Source organism: Tachysurus fulvidraco, chromosome 4 (genome assembly GCF_022655615.1).
Source record: "Tachysurus fulvidraco isolate hzauxx_2018 chromosome 4, HZAU_PFXX_2.0, whole genome shotgun sequence".
Classification (NCBI taxonomy): Eukaryota; Metazoa; Chordata; class Actinopteri; order Siluriformes; family Bagridae; genus Tachysurus; species Tachysurus fulvidraco.
The window spans coordinates 5,316,964-5,335,290 of NC_062521.1; the positions used below are offsets into that span (position 1 = coordinate 5,316,964).

At 37.8% G+C, this 18,327-nt stretch overlaps 2 protein-coding genes across 9 annotated transcripts in view; both read right to left on the bottom strand.

Moving 5' to 3' along the window:
• Positions 1 to 237: 237 nt before the first annotated feature.
• LOC113655421 (uncharacterized protein C6orf118) lies at positions 238 to 6,678 on the bottom strand. Of its 5 annotated transcripts, none has more exons than XM_047811965.1 (11): positions 5,794 to 5,943; positions 5,035 to 5,152; positions 4,310 to 4,920; positions 3,467 to 3,589; positions 3,164 to 3,223; positions 2,558 to 2,670; positions 2,428 to 2,474; positions 1,923 to 2,131; positions 1,784 to 1,837; positions 1,613 to 1,674; positions 238 to 1,506 (listed from the first exon to the last, which is right to left on the bottom strand). In XM_047811965.1, the coding sequence occupies exons 3-11, from the start codon at positions 4,910 to 4,912 to the stop codon at positions 1,479 to 1,481; spliced, it is 1,299 nt and encodes a 432-aa protein (XP_047667921.1). In that variant the 5' UTR covers positions 4,913 to 4,920; positions 5,035 to 5,152; positions 5,794 to 5,943; the 3' UTR covers positions 238 to 1,478. The 5 variants fall into 5 exon arrangements, with proteins under 5 accessions (XP_047667921.1, XP_047667922.1, XP_027021759.1 ...); XM_027165958.2 differs by lacking the exon at positions 5,794 to 5,943 and adding an exon at positions 6,635 to 6,678 and having other exon boundaries at positions 239 to 1,510; XM_047811964.1 differs by having other exon boundaries at positions 239 to 1,510; positions 5,794 to 5,835.
• Positions 6,679 to 11,960: 5,282 nt separating this feature from the next.
• The window catches only part of pde10a (phosphodiesterase 10A), a 69,781-nt gene continuing 63,414 nt past the window's right edge, over positions 11,961 to 18,327 (bottom strand). For all 4 annotated transcript variants that reach the window (XM_047812419.1, XM_027165946.2, XM_027165945.2 and 1 more), the window contains exons 20-22: positions 18,156 to 18,236; positions 17,920 to 18,008; positions 11,961 to 14,643 (exon numbers count right to left, since the gene is read on the bottom strand). In XM_047812419.1, the coding sequence (XP_047668375.1) occupies positions 14,523 to 14,643; positions 17,920 to 18,008; positions 18,156 to 18,236 (291 nt within the window). In that variant the 3' untranslated portion in view covers positions 11,961 to 14,522. The remainder of the gene's footprint in view (positions 14,644 to 17,919; positions 18,009 to 18,155; positions 18,237 to 18,327) is intronic.

Genomic DNA, 18,327 nt, shown 5'->3' on the forward strand with positions numbered 1-18,327 from the left:
ACAGCGAGGCACTGACTCGTGTTAAGGTCAAAGGGCACAGTAGTATCATGCTAGGCGAGAGAGCACGTTTCAAGCCACAAACTCCCTGTAATCTATATCACTTTATTTTTAGCTGTAAATAACGTAGTCATAGACTCAATAACTTTACGTGGAAAAGGTTTATTTGTACTTTTTTTTTAAACCACAGTAAATTCTACCACATATCAAAACAATTTAAACTGCAAGTGTTTGTGGCTTGCATTCTGAAATATAGTTTCAGTCATTGGGTTGGGCGATTTATTGCAATCCATTGGCGAGGTTCTGGGTACATCTAGTGGTTAAACTGATGAACAGCATAAACATATAATCACTGCAAGTCAGCACACGGCCAATGGGTAGCCTGTATGGAACTGGCATCAGTAGCTGGTTCCAAAAGTACATGCAGTATGCTTGGTGTCTGACTGATAAACCATAGACTTTGTCGTCTACTGACAGATTTATACACTCTCTCGTTAGTCCAAAAGTTCTTTGCTTCAGTCTTTTACTCCCCTTCAGCTTAGAAGAGTCTGAGTCATTCACACAACATGGTGACAAACCCTGTTCCTCATAAGATGACATATCCTCATGACCTAGATTCAACCCTGTATAATTTTAAATATTCTTGTGCAAAAACTATGGCATGAATTATTTTTTAGTATTTTTTTCATAGGACCTTAAGTTCACAATTAAGCAAAGGAAACAAAAATATTCTTCTTGGTCTTATTTATTTAGATTTATTTATTGAGGAAAATTATCTTCATCTATTTTTTCTACTTGGCTTTTGCAGCAGGCAATAAAAAAAATGATCACAATATATTATTAGAGTAATATAAAGTATATTTATATTTTTTTGCATTTCTTGTCACTGGTGTTAACTACAACTTACTCTTTGTTAACTCTTTTCTGTCTTTCAGTAAAATAATTTTTACCAAAAATTAGGATGTAATTGAGGAATATATTGATGCTGGTGTGTTTAATGCTGTGTTTTTTAAGAGGCTGGTGATGTTGACTCTGGCTTGTGCATTTAACACCAGTGACAATGAATAAACTTCAGTGATGTAAAGTTAAACAACATCAAAATCATGAATGGACAAACACGATGGAACATTTTGCTGGTCTGAAAGTGACCTTTATTTGAGAATCGCCCATCTATGAAGACTTTATATGGTGTTATGAACTAAACGATTGGAAGCAGATTATAAAACGTTATTTCATAGTAAGGACAGACGTATGAAGGATCCTAAATCCAGATATTTGATTTGAATTATGCTTCAAATTAGGATGTATACTGTATAGCAGGAAAGAGGACGATAGTTTCTCACACATCGGTAATGACCAGCCACTTCCTGTCCTGTGAAACTGTGGAACTCAAAGTAAGACCTTTCTGTTAAGATTACCATCATTAAATGGCTAAAATATTTTTACAAGGCAGCTCATTCTTGAATGTCCTAATCATCCATTCAGTGTGGTCCATATCTCCTCCCAAACCTGCCTGTGAAAGAGACAAATCAAAGCGTTGGCCTACTGGAGCATTAATGATGCTATAAATATTGATTCTAATGCTGTGAAATGTTGACTGTTAAACAGTACATACATTGTTGTCTCCTCGCCGACTTTTGCTTTTTTCAGGATCGCTGAAATGTTTCGTTCGAGATCCTTTAAAGGAAGGAAAAGACTTTATTCCTTCTGAACTACCCGTTAAACAGGGTGTTGGATTTTTATATGCATACACTCTTGAGATTAACATTAGCGTGTTCATGGTTACCTTAATGGTTCTCTGAAGAAGCACATTTGAAGCAGCAAGGTTCAGGATTTCATCCTAGAGACAGAAAATGACAAACGTACAGTTGAGCACGTAAAGTTTTCAATGTGATGCTCTTAACTGAGTGTAAAACGGGCAGTACTTCTGAGTCTCTGATGCAGTTCTCAAGAGCGCTGGTGGTAACAGTGGACACCATGGTCTCTCTGATGTCTTTCTGAAGCATCTGGACCTCATCCCACACTTTCCACACCTGCTGTCTTTTAGCCTCCACCTGACTGACGGAGGAAAGTGCACACGGGTTCACACCCGCGAACACAACCTCATCACACTGACCCACCGGCTCGCAGCTTTCTAAACAAAACAACAACGATCCAAAGACATTAGATGTACAACTTTAGAAACACCCATTAATTTGTTTATATGTAATGTGTTATTAAATATTAATGTGCTGAACATACAGTAAATTTTATGATTATGGTTGATGTACTGGAAAATCCTAGTGACTATGTCGTAGCTAGCTGTGTGTGATGCTCAGTTGTAACTGCTTGCCATACACATTCTCTGTCACAGTAAAACATGGTGAGTGTGGTGAAGGCTGAATGATTTGCTCAGGGTTATGTGTAAAAATCTGTGGTTGTGCTTTGTACCATTTCCCTTCTGGTCAACCAGAGCGTCTTCACACTCTATTCGGGCTCTGAAGGGGGAAAAAATGTATATCTTTTATTACTTGTTTTGAGCAACATGTAAAATGAAATAAAACTGAATTTACAATAATACCTGTGGTTTTCCTCTAGAGCTCTCCTGGCTTCCTGTTCCAGTGATAACACTCGGCTTACTACCTTCTTTAACTCTGTTGCTTCTGTGGAGACTCCGAATGAGGTAGACGCAGACTAAACACAAGGTCGTCTTATTATCCTTGTAAGGACTGATAATGCTTACACATAAATCTACTCCTAACTGTAACCTAAAGCAAGATAAAGCCAGTTTCTTCATGGGGACCAACCTGATGCCAAAACTGTCAATTGTTCTTATTCTTATGAGAACATTTAGTCCATGCCAAGATATAAACACTTGACTCACACACACATCATCTGATGATTGATGAATGAGGGCTGATTTGACATCTGTCTCAAACATTAGCGTTGTGCCAAATGACCTTAAATTACTAAGCAGGTGGAAACCTAAATTACATCCCTGACATATAAATGTATTTTATAAAAATAATCTCAATATTTAATCAAATCTAACCGAGAAAATGGTGTCATGATCCTTCACTAGCGGAGATCATCTTGTTTTATTTTGCTATTTATACATTTTTGCTGTTTGGCTTTTTACAAACTTGTTTTTTTTTTCTACCCGATATCTGAAGTGTAAAGCTCTCACCTTATCCCAGAGTGGTGACTGGGAGAAAAGGAGTGACTTCAAGTATAAATCATACTCTGTCTGTATACAACAGGTCACAAACAGCAGTTAAAACTTAATAAAAGTCATCTTAAATTAATTAAGGTTATGACTCTAATGACAGATGGATCATTTCTATAACATTTACATAACTAATACATGTGTAAATCACTGGAAAATGAATCCAGTGAGATTTACTCATTAGTCAAAGATGTGGGTGTTTGACGTGTGTATGACGTGTGTCTGTGTCTGTGTGTGTATTAACAAGGCATTATAGTGTCTCACCTTGATTTCTCGGAGGACGCTGCCGAATGCAGGTGAGCCGTCACACACGTCATCAAAGACATCACTAAATACTGCGAGGCGCTTTCTGCAGGGACCTCCGCTGGCAGGAAGTTTCCTCAGTGCCTAACATACACGCACACGCATTAACGATTTCCTGTGTCGGAAATGTGTATTAGTCTCTTGCTGTCCTCTGAGATGACTAAGTAGACTGTAATTTGTCTGCGTTCTGAAGCACAGACATTCGCCGTGCCTGGAACACATCAGTCAAGCTCATGAGATTCACAATGGCCCTAATATGGCTTCAGAGTTAAAAACAATTTCATACATTTTCATGTATGAATGGTTTCTGCATTCAAGTTGGACCTCGGTTATTTTTCAAAACTTGCTTAAAATGACTAAATTAAGTTAATTTATTTCACCGTTTACTTGGAACGGTCAAATAAACGAAATAAGACTCTCAAGTCAGTTTACTGTGAGAGGTCATGTTCATGAGTCAAATGGGCCAGGAAAACATTTCAAAAGGCTTAAAATAAGGAAAATATTGGCCTTTCAAAGAGCTGGTGAAAGGGATTAAAAGATATCCCTGTTTAAGGAATTCAAAAAAGAAGAACCGTGGATACTTTCAATGAAATAAAGACTAATAACTAAAAAACTGCCAGAGAGATTTGAAAAAATCCATTACAAACATCAGGAGAGTTGAAGAAATGTCCTGAGGCAAGAGGAACAATCCGTCCATTCCAACATTCCAATTTATACAAGCATCTGATCGTTGGTCCCATTATATAACTTGCATTAACAACATGTCAAAAGTGAAGTAATGTACTCTTTAGCTAGAATTCTGACCTGTTGAAGCCTGCGCTCGTGTCGCTTTGCTGCTTCTATACCACTCAGACACTTCCTGGTGGTCACGGCTTTTATCCTTAAAACCCGCATGTCAGTGTGCAGCCTCCGATGCTGTCGATCGCTCAGTGCAAGCCCAGCTTTGTGTGTGTGTGTGAACCTGCGGCTGTCCTGTTCCATCGTGTCAGACACTGTGCAACCGTTTTCCTGGATTGCTTTTCTCAGCTTAGCTAATTCGGTCATGTCCTGAACTCCTGTCAACAATTCCTCACTGGGACATTCTGGTCTTTCCTGGATTCTAGGGATATGTAGCATGGTGCCTATGGTGAGACTGTGCAGGGCATCAGATGTTTCTTCCACATTAGCTTCCGTTTGGCTCCTTTCCCGAACACGAGACAGGCCCACGTCTTTACATTTGGGTTTGCTCATTGTTGTCTTGCATGGCCTGCAGTTAAGTGATCTATGAACGAGTTTGTTAGGACCCAGGTGACCTGAGATGTAGGTCTGGATGTCGGCTTTGTGTGCTTTTTCCAGACTATTAAGAACTTCCTTCAACTGCCGCTGCATGTCTGAGCGCCTCAGAGTTTGGCTGCCTGATACAGACATGGCTAAAGCTGACAAAGAGAATTCATCATTTCACTGGATCATCTTCAACACAGCTCTGACACAACAGTCTGTATTGCAATGGTAAGAGTAAATAATTGATGGTTTTTATCAGATGTACCTACCTCTAATTCAGCTTGTAGTTATACAGTTAGAGAGATTAAAGCTTTTTCTATGCACCTTGTGTGTTAATCATCATCTAGTCCATTTTCTGGTTCTGATCACAGGACCAGAAGCTGTTAGCTAGATGGATAAAAGCATTAAAAGGTGGTCAAAACACTAGCAACAATGCAGATATGCTGTCACTGATGTTCTGAATGATCCAACAAGCACAGCATATCTGGTCTGTGGTGGTTAATTGGTGCTTTCTTTCTGAAGAATGGAGAGCAGACAGATCACACTTAGTATTTGTATACCATATAGATTTTGCTGATAAACTGACCTATGAAGGTGGAGGTGGGTGAATGGATCTGTGTGTCTATAAATCTTATTGTATTTCATTCAATGGGACACACCATGCGTATGTGTATTTCCTCTACTGTATAAATTGGCTGTGATTAGAAGAGCATAGTGTCGAATGACCTGTCCTGTGATGGATCGGCATCCAATCCCGATCGTGTCCCTATCACCTAGAATTTATTAATATTTAACTTCAATTAAAATATAATGTTTTTTTTCCATTTAAAAGGTCCTTATAAACCAAATGAGAATCTGTGTATACAATAGTCTTCATATAAGGGAACATCAGTAACAACTTTGCAATCTCAAAATTGCCAGAACTTTTATTTTTTACGGTACAGTAACCAGTGTTTTATGTCTTAAAAGTAATAAAACAACAAAACAAAACATGTATAATGTAGTAAAGATACGGCTTGTTTACTCGCCTTGCCTCCAGCTATGCGTCCATCACAAGCATTACCTGGTTGTTTACACAACACAGGTTGCTATGACAGCGCGTTCCGAGCTCTTATTGGTTACCTTTGAATCACGTGGTGAAAGTCAGACACGAAAGCATTTATTTGTTGAAAAATTAAAAAAAATATATATATATTACTTTTTTTTATTATTCAATTATTTATATACTACATTTAGTATCTCGTTATTTAAAATGATTTGTCAGAGCTTAATTATACGTCGGCTATATTATCTTCGTGTTGATTGGTTGTAGGCTGTGGGCAATAAATATAAAATTTCTCATGAGCAATTTTTAAAGTGGGACACAAATACTTATAAAGACATGTCCCCACAGTGAAAAACTGCTTTTATCATTATTATTGTAGCATGGAAACTGCGTCATTATGGTTATTTTCAAAGTTTTTCTCAGGTTCAATGACAAAGTAGATTTTTCTTCAAAACTATTTATTGCATTGTTTGTGTTGTTTAAAGTTAAGCCATCAACATACATTAAGATATAAACATGACTGTTATTGTGAAACATATATATATATATATATAAAACAAAATCAATTATTAAATAATCACTTTATAGTAACTGCTCTATGTATAAAACAACACAGCGGCTTTGGCGTGTTAGTTACAGTGCACTATGCAACAAACTATTGTAAACAAGCTCAACTAAATAAGTAATATCTTAATCGCTAATATAGCAGATTAATGGAAAATTACATCAGTAATCAGCATTTTTGCCGCAGCTAATCTATGAATGAGTCTGCATTAACTACATTAAAGAGAATCGCTTTATTTAAAGTGAATAAAATCTCCTACTTAATGGAGTTCAACGTTAATCGAGCCGCAGCCACACACCTGACTCGTGTGTGCAGAGTAGGTGAGAGGAACTGGGAAGGCATGCAATGGGTCAAACCACTGTTAGGAAGGGGAGGGGGAACTCAACTGTTTCTAAATGCATTTTTGCGTTATTTTCTACTTACACAATTATTTAGGTATACATACATATATTTTTCACAATAGAGAGTGCGATATTTTTTTATATATTGTTGGGGGGGGGGGGGAATACTCGGTTGGGGATGCATGTCCCCCCCCGCGCCCAGAATTTACGCCAATGCGCACGGTGAGGTCACGTGGGCTTTGATAGCAGCAGGTGTGCGTTAATTGAGTCAATTAAGTCTTAATAGTGTATCTTGAAATTAATAATAATAATAATAATAATTAATAATAATAATAATAATAATAATAATAATAATAAAATTACATATTGTTGACCTAGCGTTTCTGTGGTGGAACTTTAAGTGATTCAAATACGTAACTTCTAAAAGGTAAGGAGCTTATTTTATATTTTATATTTTATATTAGGGTTTTTCCTTTAATATTAGCTTTCTTGTGGCATGTTGTTTAATGGGCCAGGCTGATGTTTGCTTACAGTTAATGTGATATGTTTGTTTTAATCAACAGCGCGTCTCTTTCAAAGCGGTAAAATCTCATTTTCAACAATTCAGGTATTTCTGAGCTACATTTTTTTTAATATTGGGTCTCCATTTACACGAATAGTGTCAGTAAGGGGCCGTTTAAAAAGTGCATAACGTAGACATCTCCTTAGAGTCTGTAGTCCTACCCTCAATCATTAGTACTTGTAGTATTAGAATAGTTATTGCAAAAAGCGAGTTTGTGGACTAATTATAGTACAATATTATATTTTGTATGTATGCATAAGTTAAAATGTCTTTCAAGTGAAGATTGCAGAAGTAAAGGGATGTGGGATAAAATGCCAATACAAGTCTAAGCATATGATTATGGTCAAACTGGTAGATTGCATATTGAATGAAATGATTTGCTTGTTGTTAAATTATCATTTTCAAAATATATCTTTTTAATACTTAATGTTAACCATTAGAATGATCAGTGTCTTAATAGTCGTATTTTTAGTTAAATTTTTTTCTGTGATATTGCACGTTTTCATACTTATTCAACAGTAAGTCATATAACCTGCAAGGTACAAGGTACTACAGTCCCGGATTTTACGTTGCCTGTCCCTTACTGACTCCTCATAGCCTCAAAAGTTTGACATTTCTGTAGGTTCATATGAGCAATGAAAGGCATATGTTTCAAAAACCAGTTATGCAACAAGAAGCGAACCAGAAAAAAAACACCCACTTAACATTTGTATAATTTGTAATGCTCTAAAACTAGTTGGACAATAGTGTGCACCTCCTCTATAAAATATGACTGTTTTATGGACAGTTGTATCAGGTTTGCTTGTTTTATGTGGTTACTAGTTGTTGCCTGTTAGTTTAATAGTTCAAGCCCAAAAGTCTGGCCCTATTTTGAAGTGCAAAAACATTTGCTGTGTCCCAAACGGAGTCGACTAATAGTCTCTGCTCTATTAGTAGAAGGGAAAAAAGAGGACAAGTGTGATCCATAATCTTTTTTCCAAAAGGTTGCTGGACATTTACATGGTACCATTAAACTGGACATCAGTAATTCTGTGACAATGTTTTTGGTGACTCGCATTATTAAGCAAAATGAGTCAATTGAAAGTACAAGTGAATATTTGTTGATTATTATTGATCCACTAAGGATTTTAGCTTTAAAAGATGGGGCTTCTTAAAGAGGTTGAGGTCATTTGTCAATAAAAGATGAGGCTTTGTGCAAAATTTAAGTTCTCCCATGAGCAGAGCAGTTGGAACAATCTGGTTTTCATGTCAGAAAAATTCGTCCCCGTTCCTTGACGTGTACATTGTGGAGAAGAGATTGCTCTTCAGGGATGAAATTTGGTATGAATTTCTAGATGACCTCTTGCTTAAGGACTTCTGGAACAAAGACATGTTATTCTTTGGGATTATGTCAGTGACTTGTGTTGAACACTTCACAAATCCCAAAGTCTTGTATTGGCCTTGGTCAGTGCTCTTGATAGTCTAGACGGATGTCACTGCCTCTATTGTTATGACTTGGTTTGTGTCAAGTGCTTTCAATTCTTGGCTGTCTTCAGTAAAGGGGCTTCCCATGTCTTAAAATACAACCATCACTGACATCTTGAGCAAACTGAGACTGTGTAGAGGCTGCCTGGTTAGGTTCGGTTAGGTGCTGTGCAGTAAGAGAATGTTTATTAGAGAAATTAATTGAGCAACATTTAGCAACCTGCAAGTCATGTAATATTTGTTGGGATTTATTTGTTAGGGTCAAATGTTTGGTAGGATTCATAGCCATTTTCGATCATTTTGATGCGTAAGCAATCAGAAAGCAACAAAAATTGTGTAACAGTGTTTTAAGGCTATTGCACGTTCGAAGAATTTGGTTTCTAGGATGCAGAATTCCACTTATCCCCATATAGTAGTTTTATTTTACATTTGTTCCTGTTGATAGAGTAATCTGATATTGTTGCAAGTGATCATAACCTTAGTGTCTTGAGCAAGGCAAGCAGGCTGGTTGGGTGTAGTTGGAACAGTGTCATTTCATTTGTAATTTTGCTAACCATAATGTTGTCATTTTGATGTTTTGTTGAAACTAGACATCCTCCCTCATGCTTTGTAAGGTTATTCCATTAGTAATGACTGTAACCATGGGATCGTGATCTAGTGCCCTCATCCTGCAAAGAAATTTATTCCTTGAAACCAAATTTCCTGACTAGCAGAAATGAAGAGAAGAAAGTGTAACTTGTCCATCCTGGTATTGAGGCTTGACATGGTTTAGATCTTAATCCATCTGTATTTGCTTTGGTGGAGTCTTCTGTTGTTTTGTTGACTTTGACACAGATATGTTTACTTCATGGAAGATGTTCTTGAGATGATCAACTGTTGGGAAGAGGTTATTATTTGCCAGGGAAAGACGTCTTCCTACTCTTGTTTTCCCATTGTCTCCTGGGCCTTTTTTGGCATTGCTGTCTTGCTGTTTATGAACATACTTAATAGCTGATTGGCTTATTTTTATTTTTCAGCCTAATGATGACTTCATACTGAGAGTTAACAGCAACAATTTCCAAATGTAAACGCCACACTTGACCATCTGGCAAAGGAACAGCTTAGCAGTCAGTTGTCTAATTAATTTTTTTTCTTAAAAGTGTCAGAGCAAAAAAGGGCTCTAATTCCTGCACTGTTTATCTGAATTGGATGATTAATGATTTCATATAAAACACCAGTATGCTATGGTATAATAACAATAACTGATGGAACTGTATGATGCTGTATCATTATGCTATAGATCGTGTCTTCCTGTAATAAAGCCAGATTGATCTGGGTAAGTAGAGATGACGGTCTTTATTATGGACGTTAATGCTTTATTATCAGTGTTGAGTCATAAAATTGAACTGAAGTTAAGACAGTATTCACATGTGATGGGATAGATGCTTCTTTTTCATATTATTTGTTGTGCTAAAGTACATTAGTTCTGATAGATTAGTGAAATCAACTGATAAATGATTTGTGTCCAGTAATTTGTACTTAGACAGTCTTTTAAGTGTACTTCATATATTTCCTTGCTCAGTGTTTTAACATGGGAAATGATCTGGTATTCAAGCTTTTTCTTTTTTATCTATATTTGTGTCCATAATCTGAAGTGTATGTATAGCTATTAGGTCAAGGATAAGGTTTCCATTTGCATCTTTAATTGTTAATAATAATACTATAATATTTTAATTAAAAAAATGTTGATCTTGGTTAAGTTAATTGTTTGGGTATTAAATGTTATATATGTTCTGAAATGGAGTTTTTGGACCAATGGAGGTTTTTTGTTGGCATGTAAACTTCTTTTTCTTCTTCGTGTGTGTGGAGTATGAGAGAATTCTTCTCTCGCTACTACTTTTGCTGTTTTCCCAGACAAGTGGGTGAGATTTTTAGGAAATCGTTGGTATTGCTTGCAAGGATTGGTGAACTGATGAGAAGAAAATGTGTATTCTTTTGTGGATGAATTTTCTCATCGGAAGTGTATACTGTATACTCATACAGTATAATGCTTCATCTGATGAGTTCCACTGTCTTAGGTGGTGTTGAAGATCAGTCTTTTTTGTGTTTAAATCCCCGTTGATGAAATGTGTGATGACAGGAATTTGAGTCATAAATGTCAAGTGTAGGATTTGCTGATTAGACACATTATTAATGATGTATAATATATCGTATATATATATAATATAGTATAAATGTTCAGTAATTAGGAAGGAATGAGGGGTAAGATAGTAAGGTTGCAGGATTGTATCTTATATGTTCCATGCTGATTGTCATTTGGACCTGTGTATAGTTCATGTAGTTTTTCTATCAGTGAAACACTTCCAAGTTTGCTTGAACAGATTGAACAGGGGATACAGTACATCTTGCCATTCATCTGTTTGCAGTGGAAATGGTCACCGAGGCCATTTCCTTTCGTTCCATATGTGGGATGATGGATCTGGGTCAATTTTGTGGTCTGGATCAGAGAATGCTGTGGACGCATGCTGTGAAATCTTATATTGTATAACTGCCTCAGCTTGACAAGATATTTCAGGCTGTCACTGGAGCTTTTCTGGTATTCCTGTTAATTTGTCTAATAAAAAAAATGAAATGACTCGTAAAGAGTTTCCATGTGTGTGATAAAGTTCATTATGCTAAGTGAAGTCAAGGCTAAGTCTTTAGTATGTAGGCATATAGTATGATTATTGATTCTAGTACACTGACCTTTAAGGCTGTGGTGTTCATGTTTTTTTTCTTTCGGTAAGGTTATGGAGTTTCTTTTTCCGCGCTGTCATTTTTAAATCCCTGGACAAATACACTGTTTGGATGATGTCCAGATGCAAGATTCCAGTTTTTTTTTTTTTATTTGTTGGTATTCCCAAGAGCAGCAATGGTTATATTTGGTGTGTAGCAGCAGGGCATGGCCAGGCTGAGTCTTGCCCCTGTAATTTTGTGACCTTAACACTTGCTTGGTGGCCCTGCATTAAATTTTATAGCTTGTGCTCCTAGACCCACAGCTGGATATGAAACTAGCAATTTAGCAGTACTTTTTTTTTAATATATAATCTCTGAAGTGTGTTATTTTTTTAAATCAAAGTTTCTGAAAATATCTGATATGTAGTCTAAACACGATCTGGTGCACCGTTCAGGGTGCAAAAACTTTTGAATCCCCAACCTAAAACAATAACAGAGAAAACTAGTCAGGAAATATTACACACTTTTTTTTTTCCAGAAATATTTAATAAAATTACTGCTCTTATATTTACAGTCAAGACATTCCTTATTATTCTTGGGCAACAGTGGGTCTACATGACCATTCACTTAATGATGAACAACTTTGCTCTGTACAAAACACAAATGCTAACTTTTTTTTTGTATAAAAAATATAAGTTAATTTAAAATGTAATTCTAATTAAGAAAATAACAATGCTAATAATCATTGACGGTTGCATTAAGGATAGCAATATAATAGGAGCCATAATAAAATTAAGGACAACATAGTAGTAATAATAATAATAATAATAGTATTAATAATAATAATAGTCTCTAAACATAGTGCATGTGAGGGGAGAAAAAGAAGCTGTGGCTGAGCTCAGTCACTGAGGTGGATAATGCTGTGAACTTCCTCTTAACTCAGATTCTTGTTTTTAAGCAGTTATGGTGGGCGCACATGCATAAACACACACACACACACACACACACACACACACACACACACACACACAATCTGAAAGTGCATGGCTGCCTAAGACCTAAGGTAGCACCATAAGAGTGTAGCTTACGTCTGTGAATACAAACACATTTTCACACACGTGTTGCACATGTGCCAGAAGTATTAAGGGGGAGAAAATCACACACACCACACACACACTGCAACAGAAGCTGTACTGACTGAACATACCCCCGCACCCCCCGTACAGGCATGGTTAAGCAGTTTGTCAGTGTTGGTTACATTCACACGAATTCGCTCTCAGCTCTGGCCATGTCTCAACGTATTATAGGCTGCAAAATAGAAATGCAAACCATGCATGACACCGCTCTATTTTCAGAACAAATCATTTAATCAGAGAACACGCTGTCGCCACTTTACAGGCGATTCCTCATTCTAATTGATCTTTGGCCGTGTTTTCAAGTGTAGCCCAATTGTGTGTCTTACCATCTCACTCGAATGTAGTTTTTAAAAATTAAGAGCACAGTGTGTGTTTTAACACAGTGTTTCATCTTTATACACATAATGGTTTGAAAATCTTCGGGACATGTCTTGATTATTACTACTCAATGTTATTACTCCTCACACCAAGTTTGTCCTTCCATACTTTTAATCAGTGTTTCATAATGATCTAATGAAACCTTAACTTATTGCTTTAAGATGTTCTACACATTACTGTGAACTTTTAATAATCTCTCTATCTAATAGTCTTTCATGTCACTATCGTTCTGTTAAATCGTGACATTAGTATTAGACGTTTCTGTCTATCATTTATTCGTAACCCAAATAGAAACTTGTAATATTAAGGTCAGGGTTGATGATTTGAAACAGTTATCGTTAATGCTACGTCTTACTTATAGGGGGGAAAAACCTAACAAACAACTGGGCACAAATGGTAGCAAGCCGGACTGCATTTGTCATAGTGGTTGTTTACTTTCCTGTCCTACATACACAGTAGTATTACGCTAAGCACTAATGAGACGTGTGTAAGTCTGAACTCGTCTTGTGCATAAGTACGACAGTGATATAAAAATGAACAATAAACAGCACTATCTGAGAGTGCAGTGAACATTTCGGAAGTCTATAAATACAAATTAAATATTACCGTTTAATGAGGATTTCTAGTTTACTTTTGTGTGTCTGTCACTATAGTCACAATGCACTGTGTAGAACATTTATTACTGTTTGCCTTAGAAATGAATTGATTGCCCAAGGTCCAGCACTTTTAGGACAAGAGGATCAAAGGCTGATTTGTACATCAGGTTGAATGGTCATAGATTTTTAGAGAGGAACATTGTGACTCTCGTGTGACTACAGTAAGGTTCAGAATGATCCGGTTTCTTTCGTCACAACAGCTCTGTTACTTCAGACAGATACACTGCAGGGTTTGTTTTTCTCCCCCTGCCTCCCCACATCGAATAGGCTGTATTTCTTCATTCAAGTACAGCAAAACATCTTTGCACAAACGATCAGAATACGTCCACGAGTCAGCCACCGTGCTTGGCCTTGCCTCGTGCACCTTTATGCTCCCTACAGTCTCTCTCAAAACTCCCAAGTAGGTTTTGCGTTAGATGTTTTGATCACAGCAGGAATTAAAGTACCGTTTCAGACAACCTGAACCCTCTCCAGTTATTTAGTAGGAACCGCAGGTTCAGATTTAAGGCCTCTTCAAACATAAGACCACAAAAGAAACCATTTTGAAAAACAAAGAATTAGATTTCACCTCAAAACATTAAAAAAAAAGCTACCATCCAAGGAACACTCGAAGCTAAAGAAGTCCATTCAGACCAAAGGTGGTGCCACACAGCAGATTTGAGGCAAACGATTCCTGCTTTCTAAAGAGCCATTATAATTAGTCTCTACCTCCGTCACCCACTGAGGTAACGCTTGTTTTGCTTTGTCGTCTTCTTTTTTTTATTCTTCCTTTAGTTGCTTGGTGAATATCACCTCTCCTGCCTGGCCTCTCTGCTCCCTCCCATCTTCAGAGAAGTGGGATTGTTCTAAAGGAAGTGCAGTGTCTATGGCAGGGTGTGGATGTTGTCCTGTTCAAGGCTGAAGGTCTCAGGCTAAGTCAGTTGTCCACTTTGACTGGCCCAGTCTCTAGCAGCTCGCTCTGCTCTGGTTCCTCACATGGAGTCCACGCACATGGCTCTTCCCCTTGAACGATGCGCTCCCACTGGCTCAGGTTTTCCCTGCATTTACACAATGCTACACTTTAGAAAACATTTACAAGAACCGGTATATAATTACTGACTTTAGCCATGAATGAGACATATGATAGAATAGTTACAGATGAGCTACTTTGAGAAACGTCTTCAACCAATGATATCTAGCCATGTATGATTAGATCTGGTGGGTAACACACTGTATATTGTGCATATTATTATGCAGGACTGTGTAGAATGGCTGGATATGTAAAGGCTCTGATGTCTCGCATCACTAAAATGCTAGTTACACATGTAACTGGGGTTTAAAATGGCTGTATAGTGGATATCACAAGCCTGTTAGGATTGTTGTGCGTTTTACCTTGTTCCACCTTTAATAAGATATAGCAACCAACAAAATACAAGTGTACATGAGTAGAAACATTTTAGCACCTTTTTGTTTTTCAGTTTCCATACTTCATCAAAGGCTGAAAAAGATCTGGCTTGCAAGGTTTTGTGCTGCAAAATAATTACACCTGAGCAAGTTGAGTGAGTGAAGAGGTGTTGTAGGTATTTTAAATACCATAATGCACGTACCTAATGCATCTTTACTATGGCTTCTAGAACCTACTCCGAGAACCTAACCCAGATAGATACTGGGCCGATGATGTTTCCAAGTGAGAGGGAGCCGAGACATTATTTGGGATTCACAGGAATTTCCGTCTGGGGAATTTTCTTATACGTTCTGCATGATCTCTCCTGGACGTAGGCCTGTCCAGTGCTTCATTACGCTGACCGGAACTTATGTTGTTCTCAGTGAGCTGATACGAGGTCAATGTACGTATCTTTCTGCTGGGATCACATCTTAAGTTCAGGCTGCTGCTAGCACCTGACATACTAGCTTTATGCCACAGTACCTAAGCATGTGCTGATGTCCACTGAAATCCAGGCCACCTAACTGTCAATGTAATCCTTCTATTAGGGTACATCAAAGTTACATGGAGAGAGAGAGCGCACATCTGGTCAAGTCATATCATGGCATCGTGCCAGCTCTATTTGAGAGTGCATGTCCCAGTCAGCCCGAAACCTGACAACTGCTTCAGTCAATTGGAATTTGTTATCAATTGGTAAGCTGAATGAGGACCAAGAGAAGAACTTGGACAGTAAAGCGTCACTGAAGGACATGAGTCAATGGGTTCATCATTTTCGAAACAGTAAGTAGTAGGAATATTGTGTATTCACTGTGTATGAATACTAACTTATTAGCTAGAAATATTCCCACCTAGCTCCCAGTGTTCCTGGGACCATGACTATGAACTGAAGATGAGTAAATCATCCTTTTTCGGGTAAGCTTAGCAAATATACCATATTAACTGTTTAGAATAGAGTATGGCAGATATTTTTAATGAGTGCTAAGTTACTGACACAGTAGTGAAATATTTATTTATAGAAGCTAAGCAGTGGCACAAATTGTCAAATGCAGGTATCTTACTGTACCATGATGCCTTACATAGTGAGGGTTGTACACTCCAGTCTGGGTTATTGATTGGATTGAGGCCTTTTTTAGTATTGCTCGGTGGACCCTAAACTTTTTTTCTGTGCTATGTCAATCTAGCTACACACTCAGGGGGAATACCAAATCTGTTATAGGCCGGTTGATGTGTTTCCTGGATTGATTGTTAGCTGTTAGTCGCCTGATTTGCTGACATGACTGAAATATGTCTGACATTAGTCGATGACCGCAGCAAGTAAAATTTTTGAAAAATATTTCACTAGTGTCAATAAATTACTGCTCAGAAACATGAACCATTTCCTAAGATTAAGATAAGACGAAGGAATTTGTTTACTCATCTTCAGTTCATGGTCCCAGGGACACTGCGATCTAGGTGGGAAAATTTCGGACTAATAAGTAAGTATGCATACACAGTGAATACAGAATCTTCTGAATACTTACTGTTTCTGTAGGTTCAGTAATGATTAGAAAATAATGAACACAATGACTCATTTTAAAGCTGCAGTCACACACAATAGCTCATGTCCTTCAGTTTAGTTTTATTGCCCAAATCCTCCTGTTGGTTCTCAGTCAGTTCACACCAGTTGTCAGGTGACATTCACCCTGATCCAACCAGTAACTCTCGCTCATCATGTAACTTTGATGTACCCTAATGGAAGGATTATATTGACATGGCATAAAGCTAGTAGGTTGGCCTCTAGCAGGACCAGGCTGAACCGCAAATGTACTGGTGTATTTCCACATGTTTGGTGACTCTCCAGCAATGTACTCAGTAAAGGACGGTCCTCCCACTTTTGCCAATACCCAAAAGCTGTCAGGCATTTTTGCTGTAATCGAGATCTACACATATAGCCAACCATCCACCTGCACATTCACACAGTAATCCACTCAAACAATCATGTGGCAGCAGTGCAATGCAAAAAAAAAAAAAAAAAAATCAGATACTGTACAGGTTAAGAGTTTCAGATAATGTTTACATCAAACATTAGAATGGGGAAAGGTCTGATCTCGGTCACTAACTGTGGCTTGGATGTTGGTACCAGATGAGCTAGTTTAAAAGTATTTCAGAAACAGTCTCTAGAGTTTACACGGAAGACGAGTAGGAAAAACAAAACATGTCCTGTGAACAACAGATCTGCTGGTAGAAACATCTTGCTGATAAGAAATGTCTGAAGAGTCTGGTTCAAGCTGCCAGAAGTCCATAGTCATTTAAATAAGCGTTAATTAAGAAAAGTGTCTCAGCATGCACGGTCTAGTTTCAGTCAGTGAGTCTGCGCCCACGACGTGCCTCAGATTCCTTTCTCAGACGAGAGAGGAGCCCGAGGTGGTGGCTTGCTGTTGTGGCTCATCCACCTCAAGTGATGTGCGTTCTGATATGCTTTTCTGCTCATACCGGTCTGCTTATTCTCTTCTGATCACCCTCGAGAACAAGGTGCCTACAGCCTACAGAACCGACCGTGTAAACTCCAGCGACTACTGTCTTATGTTTTTGAAATACTCAAACCAGTCCATCTGTCATGCCATGGTTCAAGTCTCACTTTTCCCCCATTCTAATGATTGATGTGAATATTAACAGAAGCTCTTGACCTGTATTGGATTATTTTTTTTTCATTACACGGAGTGAATAACTGCATTGTGGGCAGGTGTTTCTATATTAAAGTAAATAAACAGTGTATGTGTTTAGGCAGAGCTCTAATTTACTGGACAGGTTGTTATATCTGTTGAACTACTGTTGCAATCAGCTTATGTTTCCATATCTCCGACATGACTTATAACTTAAATGCGATTCAGCTGCTGCCTGAATAACTGACCTGCAGGCTCGAAGAAGTGGAGACGATGGAGGAAACATCTCAGACAGCGTGGTGTAACATGGTACGGCCACTGCGTTGTAAAACCCCACCTATGAGCACACACACAACATGGCTGTAAACACAAAATAACTACTGACCGCTTACTAGAGTAACAATGAACTAACTTCATTTTATATACATTCATTTTAAGTTCAGAAACTTCTGAATCAGTGTCCCTTTTTCAGGTCTGGCTGTACCTGTCCTTGTGGAACCTCATCCTTCTTATCCCTGTCCATCATGGGAATGGGCTGCATTCCTATCTTCTTCATTTCATCCCCCTGGTGAAAAAAGAGACGATACATGTTCCGTGCTCCATTTCTTTCTTTGTTTCCCCAAGTTAAAACTGCCTGAATATTTAGAAGTGTGCAT